Source organism: Anarrhichthys ocellatus, unplaced genomic scaffold (assembly GCF_004355925.1).
Source record: "Anarrhichthys ocellatus isolate YVR2014 unplaced genomic scaffold, GSC_Weel_1.0 scaffold5, whole genome shotgun sequence".
Lineage (NCBI taxonomy): Eukaryota > Metazoa > Chordata > Actinopteri > Perciformes > Anarhichadidae > Anarrhichthys > Anarrhichthys ocellatus.
The window spans coordinates 14170866-14193585 of NW_022280035.1; the positions used below are offsets into that span (position 1 = coordinate 14170866).

Genomic DNA, 22720 nt, shown 5'->3' on the forward strand with positions numbered 1-22720 from the left:
TAATGCATTTCAAGTAAAATAATGGCTCCATCTAAAAATAAAAGGGTTAGGGTTAACCCTAACCCTTTTACACATCATTTCTGTATTTAAGTACACGGCTGTGAAAATACGTAATTATAAAGATAGTTGCCTAAATACAGTAAATCATCTGAATCTTGGTATAATACTGGCTGCATTTATTGGAGGTTGTTTTAAATGTCTGTTCGATCAAATGTATTAAGAGTCTTTAGATGTACAGAATTATCACATGGCATTTCTGCTTATGTTCATAACCACATCTTGGCCAGATGAATGTAATGGCAACCTTTATATTCCAAATGAGATTTTAGCACAGCGCTCACTCACTTTAACTCGCTAAAGGACGAGACAGGCCGACGAGAACGTTTGTTCTTAAAGCAATAGTTTGACTTTGTTAAGTACTGTCTTTGCTCTGTACTGCATTGTGTCTATAGGAATACATAACTGCTGTGCTGTGTTGTAAGATTGACAATAAAACAATGAATTCCATTTGGTCGTTGATGAAAAGGTTAGGATGCTTGAAATAAGAAATTCTTTCTTTGACAAAGCCATTTTGTACTTGTCAGTGGTGATCAAACAGCCTTATAATTATGGCAATTCTCGTTTCAAGCATTAACTTGCTCAGAACCAGTAATAAAATCTCAGTAACAAGTTATAATACCTTATTAAGATAATTAAGGGCTGAAACGCTTGAAACAAGTGAAATGCTCGAACATAAAAACTGTAAGAAGAAATATCTTGTCAGACAAAAAACAAGCATATATTGCCTTGATTTAAGATATATGCTTGGTTAAAATGAATAATTAAATAAGTAAATGTAAACTAATATGCAAAGCTCCTGGTTAGCTCCAGTCGTATATATTTACAAATGTTTTGTATCCAGCCATGTTCTCCTGAAGGAGAATGTTTTTGTTTGTTTGTTTCTTACATGAATTAATGGCTGAGAGGTTTGTATTTAACAGTATATTGTTTGCATCTTGCAATAAATATTAATATGTTCTTGATCACTTTGTGTTGTCTATTTGCCTGTTCTGTTCAAAAACTGTTTTGAGGCACTGCTGGCCCTTCAATGTCATTTATAAATGCTTTGTAAGGCATAGGTAATCCTCACTTTAGATGAGGTCACACAAAACACTTTGCTAACGAGTAGTAACTACCTTAATCATGAATTAATCATGAATTGCAGTATTAATATGCGTTTATAAAGCATATATTAACACAGTCCCTAACCACTAGTGTATATCTAAATCATTATATATATATAAATGCATGAATAATGTCCATCTAAATAAGTTATTCATCATTTACTAACACTTTATAAATTGTCTTATTAATCATCTACAACTCCTTAATAATTGGTTTGTAAAATATATAATACTTCATTTACAAATGGGGAATCTATCATTTATAAAGTATGAAAACACAATTATGAAACACGTAATAGACAAGCTTATTAATCAAGAATAAAACATTTATAACTGTTATGAACTGCATACTAATGAATTATTAATGTAGGAACAATGCTTTATAAATGATGAATTAAGTGTTTACTCACACTTAACTAATGCTTCATTGTGTGTAGTTATTATAAAGTGTTACCTGTTTTTTTTTTTTCAAATCATGTGCTGGTTGCAGGTTATTGGACAGATAATAAATGATATACTCTGTCATCATCTAATACGGTTGGGAATGTGTTTCATTCTCTGGATGTGTGAAGAGGCTTAAAGTTTCACCTTCCACTGTAATTATCAGAGGCCCCGCTGCCTGCGGGGGTAATCTCATTGCGGCTGAGGTGTTAGGATGGCTCAGCGCAGCGGGCTACCAAACCACAGAGCAGAGCTGCTCGACTGAGCTGACCTCCAGATCAGGCCGGAGCCGGTGAGTGGTGTTGACTCCACTAAAGAAGCCAAACGTACCATGTTATACATGTTGTTCCTCTCATAGAAATGTGTGAAAGGAATTATTTTAACATGAAATATTATGATGAATTTAAAATAACCTTGAAGAAAAAGTTCAACATTTCAGCAGCTGTAAACAATTAACACGTTTAATCTGTATAGAAAACGGTGTATAGTTCCCAAAATGTCAATTTCTTTTCCTTTTTAAAGGGGCATTCAACCCAAATTCTAAAACCATTTTCCTCACTTATTATCATGCACTTACTTTTAGTGTAGTTTGTCCAGAATAGTACCTGCTCGACGTTTCCAGAGTGTTGAATGGTTTATTTAGAACACCGCGAGTGACTCTCATCATCTGTTTAAAAAGCCAAATAACAGTCACAAACTGTGACAAAACAAAGTGTCAGTTAATACACTCGCACTTTAGTTGAGCGTTTTGAATTCATCTATATTGAGACCACAGCGAGTGACTCTCACTGTTTAACAAGCAGACAGACTGCCACTGTGATAAAACAAATGGCAGGACAGCCGTGTTTGTGAAAACACAAACGATAGTAATGTGTTGTTTATCACATTCATCTCCTGTTCCAGAGCAGCCACTCTGTGCTAAAGATGCTATCACAGCTATCTAGCTTCTTTACAGCTGTAACACAGCTGGAGGGACATTCTCCACCATCATTGCATAATCGGATTGGTAACCTCAGTGCGATATCGGAGACATGAATTACGTCATATCGGAGCCCCGTACTGATATCTGCTCGGATCGGTTCCATCTCTAAAATACGCATACTTGAACTCCTACAATATGTTGCGTGTAAACAATGTTTGCTTGAGCCAGTTAGAAGCATGGTACAAATGCACATGATCAAGATGGTGGTTTTGTGTCATTGACATCCTGCTACTGTTGTGGTGTTGATTTATTTTCCATCGCTCTGGACCAATAAACTGATCACGATGACAGCAGTGTGTAGTCTAAACCCGCATGTTATGGATTTACAGTGTTCAGAATATTGACATTTATTACACAGGCACAGTACTTAAAGAAAAATAAAGCCCAAACTGCATGTCCACAAGTGGAAAGTAAGAAAATATAGGTATGACATTTTGTCATATCGGTAAATCAACCCTTTAATGTTCAAACATGTCTTCCTGGTCATCACTAGATCATCTACGCACTTGTTCGTCTTGTTATGGCATCATGTCTTGTCGGTAACGCTGCAAGAGACGGCGCCATAATACAACAATTGAATGAGCATTTCCTTCAGTCGTCGGTACTTGTCAACCATTTAAGTCTGATCTAATGAGACACGGGTCCACTGGAGCCATTTCATTAAACAGAAGTTTCCTGAAGAAACGCAACATTCAGTGTGAACTTAAGCACTAAACCCGGAGAAAAGACTGTCATCACACATGTTATCCTTCTTGCTTATGTTTTGGCAGCAGCTTCCATCCCCCACAGCCAAATCAGCAGGGATGACAATGAAAGGAAATGGTCTTGTCAGGTATGATTCATGCCCGCCCCCCCCCCCTCTCTCCTGGTGCCAGTATACAGACTCCTCAAGTGTGGTTTGAGAGGCTTGTGCTGATAAGTGTTCGGATTAGTTTTCCCTCTGCCGATAATAAGGCGCTTTATTACTACTATCAGTACTACAATGTTCTAAAAATAATCTCTATAATCTGCGTCCTACTATGCATTTAGAGATGTTTCTGGTGGAGCGGCATGTCCGCCCGCTGAGCCCCGTTAGGACGAGTGATGAGTGAATTTCAAATCTTTGATTACAAACCAGTTTGCCGTCTCTTTTCCGTGGATCCAATAACCTCACATCGTTCTGCATGCCTGCCTGCTCACCGAAACCTACGGATAGGGCTGTAGCAAAAGTCATTTGTCCTCATCCCCCAAGGTTTGATTGAAGTTTTTAAATGAAGCTTTGAATGTCTTTCGTCATCACCCCCCCAAAAAATGGAGAAATATGATTGTGTTATTGTGGTTGTATAGATGTAATACATGGTGCTGCCAGGCCGCCCCTTAGCCTACAAGTGTGTGTGCTTCTCTGCTGCAAGTGGGAAAATGTTTTTTTGCCGCAGCAAAAATGTTGTTTTTGAAAAGGCCAAACGCTAACAAATATGTATTGCGGCAGAATATTCTGTTGAACATGTCGAGAATTTTGGAAATCATTTATCTTTCTTCAACAAATTATGGACCGAGGACAGACCGAGTCGAGGAGCTCCGCATTGTTGGCGGTGTGTCTGACAGGGAGAGGGGACGAGTGGGTGGACTACTGCACCCAATGTCTCTGTAAAATATTGATAATAATAATTTCAATGTCAATACATTATAGATGAAGCTTCAGACTATTATGTACAGGCCTAGTTATGGATATGACTTGGATTATTAAAAATAAGCAAATAGCTTAATGTTAAGCAATACTCAATGCTGTGATGTGGCCGCACCAAGCACACACACCACACACACACACAGACTTTAAATGGAAGCTGTTAAGAGACAATTAAGAGACTTGGGATGTACCCATTGATGTTTAGACAGATGCCGAGCCTCGCTTCCGCCCCCTGATGATCGGATCCCCTATTGGCGAGCTCAAGTGATCGTGATCGGATGATATGAAAATAGAAACGATGGCCCAACCCTAGAAGCTGCGGTATGGCAGATATGTAGACTCGCATTACAGACCGCCATACTACCTACTCACAGCATCAATACCACCGACCGTCACCTTTGCCACTGAAAACACTTTCATAAATATTCAAATTTCAAACATCAAGAGGTTCTTTTTCAGTTTTATCTAACTCGATAAGAATATTCAGGCCATTTTTTTTGTAGTCGTACTCCACTTTCTTTGCCGTAATGTTTTTGCTAATGCACTCAGCATGAACCACATTAGCTGTTCATCCACGAGCTCAGAGAAAGTGCATAATCCTGTTAAAGAACGTTTGAAATCATTTCACAGTGGGAGCATTTTTGTCTTTAGAATTCTCGTAGCGTTGCAGAGAAAATATAAAAATCCTGCCTCGTGGATGTGAGACGTTCGTAGAGTGCTCAGAAGTTCAACTCTGAACTTCAGTTGGAGGTGTTTTTTCTTGGGATCCACATTTTAATCATCATAGTCGGGCAAATACAACAAACATTCTGTTTTGTTTTTTTTTACAGCAAACACAGGCAAAGATTCATCATCCTCTAGATACTTGTCCCAGATCCAAACTTTGACAGTCTCTACAAAGACAGTTGTTACAGTTCAGAGAAGCGCTGCGAACAGCAAACTGTCAGAACCACCCAGCATCTACGAAAAGACTCCACAAATGTTCTCAAGGCATAAAAAGCCAGACTGCTTTTGGTCGACAAAAGAGTCTAATCTCATCCAGACTTTGGCGCTGGGGTGTGTTGAATCCTTCCAGTTTGTGCAGAGCTTTGTGTTGGCTGCGACCAAAATCAAAATTGACCAGAAAGACAACAAAGCATTAGACGAGAGGCTTTTCCTTTTAACTTAAGAGCCTCGAATCTGTTCATGAGCCGACAGTGTTTATGAGGCTACATTATTAGAAGATGGAGTTGATGCACAAATGGCATTAGTCCAATTATGTTGCCGCAGCTGTCCCTTTGTGTCCACACATCAGATACTTTTTTTTGTTTTTTTGCTGAAATGGAGAACAGGCTCAAGCTGCTCTGTAATCCATTCAACAATTGAGGATGTTGTTACAACTGCAGCAGAACAACACAAGAATGAGGGCAGAGAGAAGAAGAGAGCTTCAGTCATGTAAAGCTCAGCAGAAACAGAAGGGGGGGATAAAAAATGGAGGGGGATGCATTCTCTGCTGGAGGGAGAAATAGACAGATATGTTCAGCCAGCGCTGGGTTTTTTCTTCACAGGAACACACGCACACACACACACACACACTCACACACTTAAATACACCCACATACACAAACCATTTTAGGTGCCACAACTATCCACCTCCAGGAGACCACATCCCATTTGTGCTCCTCTCCCTTTTATTTTGCCCATTACAGGGGTAGCGGATACGATTAGTGGAGTTTAATGAGCTCTGCAGAGATGAGAGTTCTGCTCGCCGCTCTCCGCTTCACGGCTACAGAACCTCCGGGCTTCGGCTACGCCGAGCGAGCGATGCCTCCCTCTGCACCATCTCTGTCTGTTTATCGGCAGCATGTGAATCTCACACTGCGGACTGTAGGTGGGGATTTATGGTGGCATTATATGCATTTGTGTGCATGCCTGTAAACATGCAAAAATGTTTGCACATAGGGGGCAACCTGTTTATGGCGTCACCATGTGCCTTTTTAACTGTGAGCTAGAGTGTTGAATTCTGTGCCGTGCTGCGTTTGTGTGTGTGCGTGGAAGAATGCAGCAAAGGGTCTTTAAATAATTATTTCATCCAATTCATCCCAAAAATGTCAGAAGGTTGTGACATTCAAAAAGCAAAAGATATTCGATGCTGTAAAGCAGTAGATGCCTCACACTAGAGAAACTGGAATCAGGAAATATTTCACGTTTTCTGAGACTTAAACGATTTAAAAATAGTTGTTGGTAGACTAATCGATTAATAAACTTCATTTCAGCACAATGTAGAGTGTGAGCATGTTTGTCTATGTGTCCTTAATGGATCGGACTACAACACATCCTTTCCCAGGCGACGGTGACTTTTCTGCCACGTGGTCAAGTCTGCTTTATTACAGCAGCTCTGTACAGATCAACTACGGTCCGACACACCAGTAATGTCGATGCTTATGGTTTTTAATGAAGGTACTTTGTTCCAATCGATGTCCCACTTTCATATTCCCCTCCACACTTGAAACCCCCGGAGAACTTCTGAAAAACACTTCAAACATCATCTGATCTTAACAGACTTAAACGTGACATTAATTTAAAGATTGTCGTGTTCTCTTTATCTTTTATTACTATTATTTTGTTAGGCCTGGAAACGTTTCTGGCCTCAGTGATTTAATTGTTTTTCCTTCATTTCACAGTTTGTCTGATGTTGTTTACAGCACTTGAATCAATTTCAGTTTACAGGCATTGAGATCAGCAAAAGGCCAATACTGCAGTGCTTTATTGTTGTCATTAGGGGGCAGTGTTGTACAGCACTACTGCCGAGGCAGATCATTTGAGAAATCTTTTTGGATGCTGCATCCCTTCAGCTGAAATGTATGACATAAAATGTTGTGATTATTACAAACTACACCACTTAGATCACCTCTGTTCACCGTTTGAGTTCTTGCATGCTGTTTGCTGCCTTCATGCTTCAGTCACTCGTCAGCAGCAGCTTCAGAGTCGTGGTCTTGGTTGTAGTTCACCTGTCTGCGGTGTCAGACTTCCATTTTCTGCATGAAAATAGGAACTTTTAAAAATGTTTAAATCAATAAAACCCCCACCAGCACATCTTAAACTGTGTTTTTCTCGGAGCTTCAGAGCCCATAAGAGTTGATCATTGCCTAAAATAGCTATTATTATGTTGTGTTTTTATGTTAATGATGCCATTGATGATCTCACACACACTTGAATATAGAATTGTATTACTTTTAACTAATGGCCCTTATAGCCCTTACAGCCCATCTTTCCCGTTTGCCAGATGTTTAAGAGGTGCAAACTGTGCTTAATTATGCACACACTGAACCACATGCCAGGCTTCCAGTTAAGCACCAGAGGAATTAGTTTCACCATTATGAACACGAAGGGATTGCTCCCTGGCTGCAATTGTCTCCCATTATGTGGCTATTAGATACTTTGATGCAAACCTGTCTGGAGAGGATATGAGTTAAGAGAAGCAACAAGCCAAAAAAGAATGTCGCAAAGGAGAAAACGCTTACGTAGAGCTAACTAATTAATGCCGTCCAAACCCACTGTTAGCCTGCTGTTCCTCCTCTCTGGTAGCAGAGAGTACAGAAGGCAGAGGTTTAGTTCAATGTGTTCGTCTAATCTCTCTACTGATTTTAGATAATGAACAAAATCAACAATTTATATTTACAAGCCTATACACTATATCACATATATGCGTACAAATCCTCTGCAGTGTAAACTTTTTCGAGACTTCACACCAAAATGAAGAACTTGCTCGGTGCATAGCAGCAAATGCGAGTGTGACATCAGAGACCCCAGAAATGGATTTTTGATTCATCACTCTCCATATTCCTCAACATTTCTCCAAAATTCCCATGAAGTCAGCCCCCTTTATCTCAACTTTAGCCCGACAGCTGCACCTTATCCTATTAGGTTTGCTGCATACATTCTTTCAAACATTTGTCATCGCGAGTGATCTTATTTCCTCCCGGCACCCAGAGTTCTCCCTTCTGAGCAGATAAAGGCCTGACGGGGTGCCATCCCTCCTCCTCACTTGATGTGCTGTTCCTGCTCTATAGGAGGGCATGTAAGGCCCTTTAAGGTTTCCCTATGCTGGCTAGACACCGACAGAAGAACAGGAAAAGCGCAAGGGCTGAGCTGGAATGACAATTTGATATTCTTTGCATCCATTTTAAGCTATAACTACTGCGATCTGAGCTCTTTTTTTTTTTTTTTTTCCCTTCCAACCTCCATATCGGCCATATCTCGTCAGCTTTCAGATGTGCTGAAGGCGAGCTGTAGGGGAAATCTATTTCAGTGTGCAGATGAAGATGGTTGAGACGCGTAGAGCAAACCCCTTTTTTTAAGAACATAATTGATTGTGTGCTGGCTTTAGTTCATCTGTGAAATGATGCATGATGCTTCCAAACCATGGTTGTTCCTTGTTGCTTTAAAGGTCTAATGATCGCAGCATTGGCGACTGGACGATCAATATTTGATGTTGAATATACAGGGCAAAGGTTACCGCAAAATATCTGTATTGATTTCAGTGCGTAGTGTAGCTTTCAGGATCAATGGCTATGAATTTTAAGTTTATCAATAATGTTTACTCAACAGTGGCAATGTTTTGTTGTTAGAGTGTAGTGTAGTTGTGTGTAGTTTTAAAATGTTTTCATCACGCATAGCCTACTACAGTCGACATTTAATGATGGGTAATAACGATTATTATTACACGGTAATAATAGATTATGACGACACTTGTAAAGGTAGGTGTACCTAATGGGACACGTTTTCTTTCTACAAACGTCCAAGTCTAACTAACACAAATCTGTGTACTTACCACAAAGTGTCCAACGTGCTTCTGGTTATTTAGAGAGCAAACGGCTGAATGAGCCCATCAGCACACATCGGTGCTCCACTGATCTTACTTGCTCTACATTACACAACCTGAGCCAAATTTGCATCCTGACGTTGCATTCTCTATGTTTGACATAAAATTATTTCTCATACATCGAAACTGTGCTGGGTCGCAAAAAAAAAGAGTTCTCAGGACCAGGAACAGGGAAATTAATATTACAGTTTTTGTGCCTGCATGTTCATTATTTGGCCAGTAGAGGGCACTAAGAGTAAGCAGCTGAAAACACATCTGCCAAAGGTCCACTGGAGGAGAGAAGAGGCTTCATACCTAATTACTAATTTGCGTTTGTGTTGTTTTCACGTAAAAAATAAATAAATGCAAAATGTGGCCCTTTGCCTTTTTAAATCGACCACAATTGGATCTAAACTGAAAAGATGTGTAAGAAGAGTCACTGGCTTACTGTAACCCATTATGTGTTCGGACTGTGTAGAGAGGTGAACTGCACTGCAGGTTGCAGTGTCTGTGAACTCGGGCGACATCCAGCACTTCAAGCATCTGATGTCTGCTCAACTCTCAGTGCGAGGGGACACGGTGTTCCTCTTCAGCCGCCTCTCTCCCGTCTTATCTCTGCCTTCAGTGCCGACTTGTCAAATTTCCTACTCAAAGCTTGTTTGTTAGGAAATGTCAGCCCCGGTGAAAGATTTTTTTTTATTTTTCATTGGGTTATGTAACACATTAATCTGTGCTCTCTTTTTTTTTTTTGCGTGGGCTTTTGTGTGTGAAAGAAGCTTTATATCTGCATCCTGAAAAGACCCTATCCAGATTCTTGGCCTGAAATCATCCTCTCTATGGATTTAGCAGGTTGGATTTCTTAATTTGGCCGAAATGTGCCAGTGCATGATGGTTTAATGGTTCAGAGTCCGTATCAGATGACTTCTGGACAGCTGGTCAATCCTTGATCACTGCGTCTCCCTTTATAACCAACAAAGCTGTACGTTTGAGGGTTTAGCAAAGTTTAAATGCTGGAAAGATAGATAATGACACATAAGGGGTTAGTGTAGCAGCGCATGAAAAAAGAAACAAAAATATTGAAATCGCTTTTTCTCACACACTTTCATTTATCCAACATTTCCGCCATGTGGGTGGCCTCTGAAATAGTTGTGATGACCTTTCAAAGACCAAGGGGGATTACCGGTAAATGGAAGCGGGTTGAGGAAGTCTGTGTGTGTGTGTGTGTGTGTGTGTGTGTGTGTGTGTGAGGAGAAGGAAATACAGTAGGGCTGGCTATTTCTTAATGTGGAAGCTTAGCTGGAGAGGAAACCTGAAAGGAGAGGTTTGCCAGGGACACGCAAGGGCAAGAACAGGGAAACAAAACAGGATGGCTCTCAGGCCGACATGGAACGTTCTGGACCACAGAGGGCGTTGACGGAGAAAGTCGGTGACGGTGTGACAGTAGGAAACCCGTTTTCTTCCACTGTTATCTCTGTTGTTCCTGCTCAGAAAGAGGCTGGCAATACATCAACAAAGGAAGAAATATCTGTCTAATGGCGTTCTGGTATTGAAAGCATGTTATACACCTGCCTGCACTCACGATAGGTGGGACGTATAAAAAGCTATACTTTTAATTGTCTTTTGTAATGCCACCAGATTAACAACCAATCCAACTAGAACAACTGGTCTATGTTAACTGACTGTTATTGTCTATGTTTGTCTTCCTGTAGCTGTGCAATCTCTGAACAGCTTGAATGACCAGATTGCGAGCATCATGGTGACTGGACCCAAGCCGCAGGAGCAGGAGCAGCCCGTCTTTCCTCCTCCTGAGAAGGAGCCGCTGCAGAAGTCCATGACGCTGATGAGGCACCTTCTTGTGGATGCACAGGTACAAGAGTCAATCGATTCATTTGCTCTAGGAGAAGGCAGGGGGGGGGACTCACTAGTTGACCAAAAAGGTTGTTGGATACTGGTTGGGGGGGGGGGATTCACCTGGGAGTTGGGAGGGTGGCTGGTTTTCTTGGTTGCTCACACCAGCAGTTCTAAAAGTAAAACGTCTGTCCCTCAATCAACTTTCTCAGGGTCCTAGAAATTTCCACCAAAACTAACGACTATCAGCGAAACCGTTGCAATGGGGGATGGTGGTGAAGTGCAGAGCTTTTGTGACGAGTTCACCTTTGATGAACAAAAGTGCGCCGTCGACCTGTTGCAATCTGACGAAACTTTCAGAAGTCACAGTGTCGCCACATATGTGAGGGAATTCTTGCTGTACCGCTTTCATGGCGCGATCATGGCACTTACATTTATGGTGTTAAAAAAAGAGCGTTTGCCAGCGGTCACCTTGCAAAAGTCCAAACTTATACTGAGGCAAACACACCGGGGGGGGGGGCTCTGTGCGCTGTGGCATGGTGGGAGTCCAGGTGCCATTCATCTTCATGGAGAGACTGCACAGTGCCGTGCTACAGTGTCACATAGACGGTGTGTTTTGATTCTAAACGGGTAAGTGTACTACTGTAAGAATATGTGGAGCATATTTTGATACTCTATTACAATATCGTTAATATTTCAAGGGATTTCAAAGGTAGCGTAGTTTATTTTGTGCAATGACATAGCCTATGGTTTGTCAAAATACGATGGAAGTAATTTAATCATTTTGATTTATCAACTACTCGGTAATTTTTTTTTTTATAGATTAAATGATTTATTGCTTGATAAATCTAAAAAGATAATTGAGGGCTGATCAGTCTGAGAACAGTCATTAGTTGTGCTGTGAAGATGCATGTAATCCAGCTCATAAATTGCTGGAACATGTGCTCTTGAATTTGTGAACATCGTAGTTTGTGCCGATACCTGGCAGGCTGGCGGTGTCGGAGTCGACTTCACGCTTCATTTTGCACCGGTGCAAATTGTTTGTGAAGACACAGAATGCTATTTCTGAGCTGCTCCGGCAAAGGGCCTCAGATGAAATGAAAATATTGACTTTGTGTAATAGGGGTTCAACAACAAGGTTACATTTCCTCCATCAGAGTCAATTGCCACTTAAATTCCCTCAGTGCAATGACCGATACACTGAACGGAACACAGCATTCGACAGTCTTCCGCTAGCTAATTTGTTTTTTCTCCTCACCCCCGTCTCTCTTTGACTGAATCTTCCTCCATGTCCTCTTATTCAGAGTTGACCTCAGTGTCCTTTTTAAAAATACTTTCCTGGGGCGTCAATCACCCAAGTAAGCAGCTGTGAGGATGCTTGAGGATTGATGTTGTTGGACTGCTAGCTGGCACCTTTTTTTTTGTTAATAAATGAATTTGCTGAACCAGGGACGTGACATTACTGGCAGCCTCTCTCCTACATCTCTCTCCCTCAGTTTTCTCCTCATGTTGTGCTCATGTTCTTGCGGATCATTTCACATCACCTTTGTGATGGAAGAGGAGGAGATGAGAGGCTGGATTCCTACGAGCTCCAATTAGGGGAGGGAGGATGCTGCCAGCTGAAGGGGCGGTGTCAAGAGTGTGACTGAGCTGCTTGCAAGTTATTGCACATATGCTTGTTGTGTTCGTTTGCTCCAGTGTCGTTTTCTGTTTTCCTCACACTAATGCAAATTAATTTGTGCTGATAAATGCACCGTATGAGCTACAACGTAACAGCTGTTGCTGAATCGAAATGCTCATGAACTCTAATCCACAACAAGGTTGCAAGGCTTTAAGTGCTTGCTGGTTGGACATTTTTATGAGTTATCATTTATATAAAACAAAAATAGGTTCCCACACAGATCCAATAAAGTAGCTCCTTCGCATTCTTGTCTCTGTGATTCTCCCGTCTGTTTCTCTGTGAGGCTAAACAGCTTGTTAAAGCTCAAAGAAAATGCATGAGCACACCAGGACGGGAGACGTGGGGACTGCTGACTGACATTGAACGCTCCTTTCTCCTTTCTTTTTTCTCCCTCTAATAGACAGGTAGCCATCTTTCTTTCAACAACAGCGCAGACTGTCTTGTTAATTTACTCACAGTCCAGGGACCTCTCATTCTGTCAGCATCCTTTTGAACGTATCAGTAAGGATCGCCGTCCTTTTTTGTTTCCTCAGAACAGGAAGCTTCATGCAGTATGAAGTGGCTGATCAAGAGTATATAAACCTGTAGTTTGTTCAGCAAAAGATGGTGATGACAGAACAGAAAACATTCATAATAGATATTACAGGAGCGTTTTTGTGGTCAGGGAAAACCTTGAAAACTTATCAATGACTTTTAAAAAAAGTTTATTTATATATTTTCATGGACATTTTGACATAATTTAGCTTGACCGTTCAATACCACGCCAAATGCCGACCCCAATTAGTCAAAACCCCAGGTTCCTTCAAGAAAACACAATAACCGACAAAGTAAAATGATGTGTTTCATAACAACAGAAAAACATATAGAGGTTGCTAACCTTGGTATGAAAATTGAAAATGAATTATTGTAGCTAAGGCTACAGAAAACTGAAAATAGTTTTCAACAGTTTAGATTATTGTGATTGTCAAATTTGGCTAAAATGATTATGAATCATTTAAAGTTTAAATTGAAATAATACAATCTTATCTCCTGTATCCTAGACTTGGCATGGATCACTGGAAAAAACAATCAACAGACAACAAATGGATGATTTTGATACTTTTATGTGATTTAATAGTTTTCCTCTTATACATTTTTTTTATTGTGTTTTCTTGCTGCGATCGAATGACATTGTTTGCCACTTTATTTTGTTTTACTTCCACCCTGACGGATCCCCGGCAGTTCTGCAGTGAGAAACACACCGACTAAATGAGGCAGTTGACCCCAAATCTCTGAAAAACACTTCCAGTTCTCAAAGCTTCCTTCACCTTTCTCAACTTTCTCATGACCTATTATTAGAACATGGCAATTTTAACAAACCACTACTATTTTCCCACAATAGACAGCTCACTGCAGAGCGGCTCAGTGAGGATCTTTCTTCTCCTCCAAAGGCCCATCTGGTGTGTATCCTGCAGCCAAGCTGGGAGGAGATTGGCTGCTGAGCTCTTGCCTCCGACCCTCTCTCTATCTCCCCTTTCCGTGCTGTACCCGGCTGTGATTACATTAGCTGTGCTGTCAGTCATCAGTGGGGGGGGGGGGGGGGGGAGGAGGGGGGTTTGAGCGCAGGGGGGGATGTGGACGCACATCGGAGGCCATTAAAGGTGACTTTGGCAGTGACTGAGTGGAGACACTGATAAATAAGATCTCTCTGACCCCCTCTGACCTCCACTCTGCTCTAATCATCAGTGGAGCGCCGCAGACACGTCTGCCACTCCTACAGAGTACAGAAGGAGCAAAGCAGATTCATTTGTCTTTTTGTTTTTTTGCAGGAACAAACTTGCACTAAATTCTTGAGCTAAAAACAATGAATACAGGAACACATCGGATCAATATTTCATGTAATGCAATTTTCACAAAAAGGCAGTAATTGTGAGCCCTTTTGTAATGCGTTTCAAACACAGTGCAAATCAATATTGCTGGCGTTGCCGGCTATTCTGAGAGGATCAATATTAATTGGCTGTAAAGTGCACAAACTTAGCTTCGTTGGTAAGTGTTGTAGATTTACAAAGTCTTCTCTCCCTGAACTCAGTGGCATGGATATAGTAGCATTTAAGTCCCTGAAAACACGTGTTGTGTGGAAGTAAATTAATGCTGCACTAATCAATATGTTCACACTAATAGATGAGAAAATGAAATGTAATGTAAAAGGGTGTCGGTCTTACTGGTGAACCCACAGGCTATACCCTCTGCTCCATTTAGCATTTTAGTATCTTTACGCTCATTGTTTTCATTGCTTTACTGCTTTGGTTCAGTCTCATGGAGCAACATTATCTTTAGAAATGAGTTTTATGAGAGCACTGTCTGCTGGATGTGTAAATACCCATCTGCTTTCTAACATGTCCATGCCATACATGTATATAACATGTATCAACTTTTTAAATTGATAAAATGTCAATGATGTGCTTATGCTAAGGTATTAATCCCCCCCATCTACTACTAGTGTCGTCTGGAAACCTAAGTCTGTTGCATCACATGAAGAGCACATCCTGTGTGCAAATAAATATTTCAACACAAACCACTGACTTCCACATATATTAGCCAATAGTGCTGGACCTGTGCCCTGGGTCATGGAGGAGCGCAGGCTGCCCACAGTCCACAGTCTCAGAGGACTGGTGGGAGGTGCTAGAGAGGGACAGTCTGTCCCTCTCTCCGACTGGAGCCTCAGCTGGCCCTCCAGAGCATGGTTCCTACCCATGCATAATACATCACCATGGTCCCATCTGCCCCCTCAACCCGTCCTCTGACTCCACCAGGCCGGTCTACTATAGGCCCTGCTCCAATGAGGGACAGCCACGTGCTACTATGGCGATGGCTTATTGTGGCCCAGCTCCATCCCAGAGTGTGACAAATGAAAATGGAAATAGGCTAATTTGGTTCAAAGAGAGCTTTGTCTTCATCTACTGTTAGAAACAGCCGGAGTGTTTTCCTGAGCTCCGCATCTAGAAGCTCAAAATACTAGAATCACCCGAGTTCACGGCTTCAGTGACGTTTGAATTTTAACTTTCATATCAAAGGCAGGAAGCTTGAACTTGAGGTGATTTGTTTAGAAGTCTCTGGTTGCATTTTCAATTAGTTTATTCCTATTATTCTTTGCCTTTTCTCAAAGTCATAATTGCCGGATCTCTGCGAATGTTATTCGCAGAGATGGTACTTATACAGACATGGTCGTTACTAATGCTGCTGCGGCCAAGAGTATTGCACGCATGGGTATCTCATTCATTAAGTTGATAGTATCCGGAAGGAAAATGTAAAATTTTATCTTTAACTCTTTATCTGCTATTTTGTAATATTGCAATTTTTTGGGCCAGACGGAAATGTTATTGTCGGTGCAAGATGGACGGCGTTACTCCTCTAGCTGGTGGATTTGTATGTTGAACAGATTGAGACTGACGGCATATCTTGTAAGGAATAAATTGAGAACCATTTCATTGTAGGAATACAGTGCTGAATGTTGCCTGCAGAGAAAAGAGCTCTTTCTTATAGCGGAAGAGTCGGTAGAAAATAGATTGACGTAAGAAAATGTATCGATTGCAATGTTCTTGCCAGATCCAGATTTTTTTTTTTTTTTAAAAGTCTGACCTGCCGATTTCTTTCTTTCTGAGAACTATAACTGCTTAGGCCTACACAAACATTTTCTTTTCTTTTCTTTTGTGCAATATTAAAATTCAACTGTATGTTCATAATAATAAAAAAAAAACATTAAATAACTGGGAAGCAGTTTAGAGAGTTAGACTTGTTGGAAAAACAGGCTTTTGGCTCGCATGAAAGACTTCTAATGATGCTATGAGACTGCCCCACTATTTTCTGTTACCTGACATGTATGCTAATTAGTCCTCTCAACTTGTGACCAATTACTCTTTGTAATTTGCATCCCACAAAAGCCCAGCAGCAGCACTGAGTGACTGAGCTGCCATTAACTATGTCAACAGACAACAATTAGAGAACAGTTGATAATTGTGCACAGCAGAAAAACTGAGAGGTGCACAGTTAGAGCCTGAGGGCTTATAGTATAGTGGCCCCTAATTTTAGTTCATGGCTGATATAACCGGACAAGCGCACATGTGAGTAACATGAAAGGTTTCACCCAGAAAGCCAATTCATTTCTCTACTGTAAAATGTCCTGCATAGTACATATCTGGGTCTTAATTTCCAAACAACCATATTTTTGGGATCCTTATTAAAACTGTTATTTTATGCTATATGCACCACTCTACATGAATTTTAATGGGTGTATTTTGTGCTGTTTCTGAAGTTCAAAAAGAACATTTTAGTATTCAAAATGATTGTATTGCAACATTCTGTATGTTAATTTGAGCTATAGCTGTATACTCTATTAATCATGTCTTGCACATGTTTTGCTAACTCCCTTGACAACCTAATATCAGTAAATGCTCTCCCACTGCAGGACGTCTGTGGGGACGCAGAGAATCTTTCCACTCAGCTTACATCTAAAGACCCATTACATGGAATAAATAATGGCATGTTTGAAGCGAGCTCTCTGCAATGAAAACTGAAAATGACTAGTCTATTGATTTGGGGGGGTGCGCTTAACGGAGCAAGGGAGAGTGCTGATGAGTGTGCAAGCCTTTAACACACTGCACAGTCTCCAAGCCCTTCTCTCAACCAGCGTTAACCCTTTCAATCAGAGGTCAAGGTGTGGCTCTCACACAAGCGACGGGAATAGCACCACAACACGGTTAATAGTCTACATTGATCCAGACTGCAATGCCTCAGAGATTCTGCAATTCGCAGCCCTCCGAGCTGGTCTCCCAACACAGCTGGATCAATGACTAACTGTCCTCTCCGGTCTCCCGGGATAGGGAAAGATAAATGTGTACCCTTCAAGGTGAAACGCAAGCGCGAGGTCAGAGTCGAGCAAACGGCTAAGTACAGACACTTAACCCAGAACAAAATGTCTTCAGATTGTCGATTGGGCTTGAAACGTTGGACTGGGAAATGGCTGTATTGGTTTCCTGAATCATTTGGGTTTGATTCTGGCATTGAGTGAGAAGGCCGTTGATCATAGTGTAATGAGTGGTTGTGAACCCCGTGTGGGATTGTCTGCAGAGAGACACAGGACCTTTTTGTTAGGCTGTAATAAAAGGGGATTATAATAACAAATAACAAATAATAACCATATTTAGTTTATCCACTATATTGCTCTCTGTACTAAATGGCTCGATGACCTTATTTACAGGCAAAATGCTGTCGAGGACCTTTACCTTTTAATAAAGACTCTTCATTATCAGACACATGCTTGTAATTTATTTTAGGCTCTTTAGGCATTTGATAAGCATATTACTGTATCTGCTATTAGACCTTAAGACTCAGCAGACTGTCTCACAATGCATTCATTGTTGTGGCTAATGCACCCAGAACTTACAGGAATCAACTGAATAACCTGGCATGTCTGACGGGTACTGTCGCAGACGGCCATGTTCACGGCTAAATCCGTTTTTGTTTGTGTTTTTGTTTGGCTTGTCGAGGTAGAAATCAATTGTTATCTCAAGTGAATGTGCATGCTCTGGCACTGGGTGCATTTTGATTATATTTATGTTTTTGAGAGGTTTTTGCCGACGTGAAGCCACTTTACAGTGAGTCACGGTTGAACTCAAGAGGATCACAGACAAAGAGACGGTTCGGTCAGCAGCCTGTTGGTTAACGGCTCTCCCGTCTCATGTGAAGACTCAGTCTCGATGAGGCCGGCCCACATCAGATACAACGCTCTCCTGATCTCCTGCTCATCTATTGGGACTGCTGCCTCAGGTGTGTGTGTGTGTGTGTGTGCACACGACGCAGTACGTTACTATGGAAACAGGCCATCGTAGGATTATTTTGATTGTATAAATGGGATTTATAGGAGAAGAGGTACTAGCCAAAGCTTGTTTATTTGTTCGTACCTCTTGCTATCCTATCCTATTCTTCATATTGCCTTGCAGAACCTGCTATCTCCCAAGATCAAAGGCTTTGCCCTCAATATCTACTGTATGTGGTGCTGATGGTTGCTGTGTTCATAGCTACACTGTTTTGTGGAGGTGACGTCATGATCCTGAGATGTAACTTCATGTCCCCATGTATATGTGCATATGTGTGAACAATGCATGTGGAGTCACCACTGTCTCCATTTTGTATCCTGCAACACGTGAACTGCACCACAGAATTAATTTTGACTTTATCTGGCAAGTGCAGCGCAGTATCCCCGGTAAACTGCTGGTCGTATCGAGGTTACAAGACTAAAGTAAATCAAACTAATGAGCTCAGCAGGTTTAGTGTAGGTGTGACTGTAAGGTTTGAAATCTGCATTATGAGAGAGTCAGCTCGTTACAATAGCTCTCTGCTCTATTTGCTTGCCCGCACAGTGGGAGTCAAGCGCTTTTTAATTGACCTGAATATTAGATGATGCTTATTACAAGACAACCCCTCCCTTTTCGATGACTTTTTGAAGATAACAAATCCTCTGATTAAAACATGATCATAATATTGTTATATTGCTACGGTTTTACACAGTGGGCCCCCCCTCAGACAAAAGTGAGACAATTGCACACCCTAAATAACACTGTGCCCACCCCCTTTGTAACTCCTATTATTATTTGTGTCACTTTGATTTTGGGGGGTAATCATGCTTTAAGTTTTGGAGATGTAGTTGTCAAATGTAAAGGCCTTGAGGGATGTAAACAGGAAGTGTATTGTTGGTTTGGTCTACATTTGTTTACATTTAGACAAATTGGCCCCATTGTATGTATGATTCTAAGGTACTGGTACTGGAGTTATAATTACTACCTTCTATGCTTTATAAGCTGATTTCTGGATGTTTATTCACAATGTACATCGGAGACAACGATATCCCCAAAGTTTAATTTGAACACAGTCATATTGAATCTAGAAATATGTGTATATTGTCTGTGTATACAGATTTGACTGAGAAAGGACTACACATGTTGACCTTGCAGCAATCAGGCACCAGGGATATTGTAATTGTTTCCCTCTGAGCCCAGTGACAAATGTAGAAACTTGTTGGTGAATTATTAAAATTGCATTTTTGTGTCCGGCTTTAGCTGTTTTCTGTTAAACAGAGTTGGTAACACTGCAGTGGGCCCTGAAGCCTATCCCAGCATGCATTGGGTTGAATAGGTCTTGGTGACAGGTCACGAGTCTGTCAGGCTAACAAACACAGACGAAGACACTTTTCATAGTCACAGTCACAGCTAGTGGCTGCTGAAAAAGTACGTGATCACATTTCCTCTCAGACAGAAGAGAATCAATAAGCTTATGATGAACTGTGCTTTCCTTCCTTCTGCCGAACCTGCCACCATCGTTGGCCTTGTAATGTTAGATTCATTGTCAAATAGATTTCCCTTCTCGTCGGATGTTTCTGCTCTTTCTTTTAAACAGAAATAGTTTCGCCCGAAGCTGCTCATTTCATGTGGGTCTTGATGAAAAGAACAATAACAGAGTGGGAGCCCCGCTTTGGACCCCGTGCCGATTGAAAGATGATAAAAAGGTTTTTGAAATACGTGGTGAAGGTGACGTTGCAGACACGTATCACTTCAGCAAACGCGGCTAGGCAGGTGAACAATTCATTCTGGCCTGATCCATTTGAATCCATTGAAAAAAGCACTGATGCTGTCATCAAAGCCCTCTCATCACTTTGGATGATTCTCTCTCGAACGAGGTTTAAAGGAATCAATGAAAGAGAGCGGACTTAACAATGCACGGCTCAGCAGTGGTTTGTTTTGGAATAATCACTTTTTCAGAGGATAAGAGTGAAAAAATAATTAAGGGTTGTGTCGTCTTTGGGATCATTAACCTGTTGCGCTCAAGCCTGAATTGAGGGCAGCCCTCTCCACTTCAACAGTTTCGACGAATGTGTCTGTTTAGTGCAGCTGTGGGAGAAGCTTATTGGATCTCGTGGAGGCCTTGAGATAAGAATACCCAGTGCAACACACTTGGACTTTGGGTTATAATTGGCTTCAATTCATTTAGATTATTTTTTTCCCATTATTGGGCGGATTGATTTATTCTCCAGTGCAACCTGTCTTTGTTTGGAAACACAGAGAGCCTGTGTTGAGGGCACTCAATAGCACACAAGTCTTTTATACCACAAGAATAAAGGAAGGACTACTCTCAAATGTAGAACTATAAAAAGTAAAACTCTTAAATTATATTACACATTTTGTACAGCCCTCTCTTGTTTTCTACTAAGGGTGAGTGAGCTCATGATAACTAAAACAATAATCAGTTGGCAGCTTTTATAGTCTTCAACCATAAAGAAACAACTCGAGTTATAATTCCATTCCTCACATTACGTTCATCCACACAAGCACAGAGCATACCTTCAATGAAGCTGGAGGAATCTAATTGAATTACCCTATGTGCTACTTACTCTGCTCATCCAATCATACACAGAAGCCTCCGTATTAGAGACATGAGCCGCTCAGTGTTTTAGTTCTAAGTTGCGAGACTCCCAAGCTCAAAGGTGGTACACGCTAAATGGTGGTATTATCCTCGTGGCAAATGAACCATCCATCCGAAAAAGAAAAGGAAATGAAACAGCCGGTGGAATGGACTCTAGTACAGTCTTAAGTGCGAAAACAGATGCTACTAATATCGCATTTCAACTGTTGCATTGCCGTAACACATTTGTGATGCACAATTATAATCGTCAGTCAGAAACATTTAGTTTGAGTGCCTCCTCCCTCGGGCATATCTCTCTGTCGAGACACTCCCTTATATAACACAGACGGTAACAGAAAGAAGCTGTGGACCAAAATTTTCAGAAGTGTTCCAAGCTCCTCTTTTCCTTTTGCGTAGGAAAGATTCTGTCAGCATTATGCCCAATGTGGAGTGATACCAGTCTTGTCTTTGATCTTGGGCAGTGATTATAGACTGTAAAAGTAGACGGGCTAGATCTCCTCGTGGTTAAATACCAGAGCAAATGGGATTAGGTTTTGGTTTCCCACGAGGTCGACTGAGCCTTCCTACAAAGCTCACACATTAAGGATGAACACAGTAATAGATAAGAGCATTTTTCCTGTCCTCATAGTGCCACTGAAATGTGCTTGTCTAACTATTTCTAATTTCATTGAGGCATGTCCAGAGGTCTTACCTGAACAGTGGAATAGATTTGTATAAAAGTACACTTGCCATGGCTTAAATTGATTTCTGAAACAATGAATTCACATTTTATTGAAGGAGTTTAGTGAGGGCCGATGCCAAGTGCTTCTATTAGCACAGGCCTGACTATATATTTCACTTCAGTGAGCTTTGAGTGTAACCTAAGACCTAGTTTCATGCCAAAGTACGATATCCCAGCATTTCAGAAATTGGGCACACTGACAGCAATAAATACAACGGCCCATGCAAAATCATAAATCATAGCTGTGTTTTAGAATTCAAGACAGAATTCAAGAATTCATGACCAGTGTGTAACATTTGAAATGGTATATATGTTCATCGTGAACTGGTTAACGAAGGAAGTTCGGTTAAGTACGTGACTTGGGTGCGGTTTGTTACACCAATCTAACCAAACAATTATAGTTTATTGTGCGGTATGATAAGTCTATGGGCCCTATTTAAACAATCTATAGCGCATGGTCTCAAGTGCATGGCACCTGGCACATTTCTATTTAAAAGGGGAATTCTGCAATTTCGTAGACAAATTATGACACATTTTGTTTAAAAAAAAAAAAAACATCACCATAGTCCGTGACTGAGGATATTGTCTATTCAAAATCTATATGTAACAATTCACCAGATGGCAAGAAATTAAGTGTTTAAACAGTTTCACCAAAAAAAGCGTTGGCGGTGTTTGTTGTTTGACTGATGGAGAGTGTAATTATCTGTTAGCTAAAGCGTGAAAGTCATGTTAGCCTCATATTAGTACGACCAATAGCTCAAAGATCCTCCCACATCATTATGGCAATTATTTATACAATTCTTTACTTTGGCTTCATCTATGGTACTATAAAGAATAACAGACAGCAATGCATGCCACTACAAGAGAAGAAAAAGTGGTGCTTGCCTGGGGATACGATGTGGGGACGCTAAACCTCAGCGT

General features: G+C 41.0%; 1 protein-coding gene across 6 annotated transcripts in view; it reads left to right on the plus strand.

Annotated features, from left to right (window-relative positions):
* The window catches only part of kazna (kazrin, periplakin interacting protein a), a 175285-nt gene that overhangs the window by 26691 nt on the left and 125874 nt on the right, over positions 1-22720 (plus strand). For all 6 annotated transcript variants that reach the window (XM_031844837.1, XM_031844832.1, XM_031844835.1 and 3 more), the window contains exon 2: positions 10805-10962. In XM_031844837.1, coding sequence (XP_031700697.1) covers positions 10805-10962 — 158 coding nt within the window. The remainder of the gene's footprint in view (positions 1-10804; positions 10963-22720) is intronic.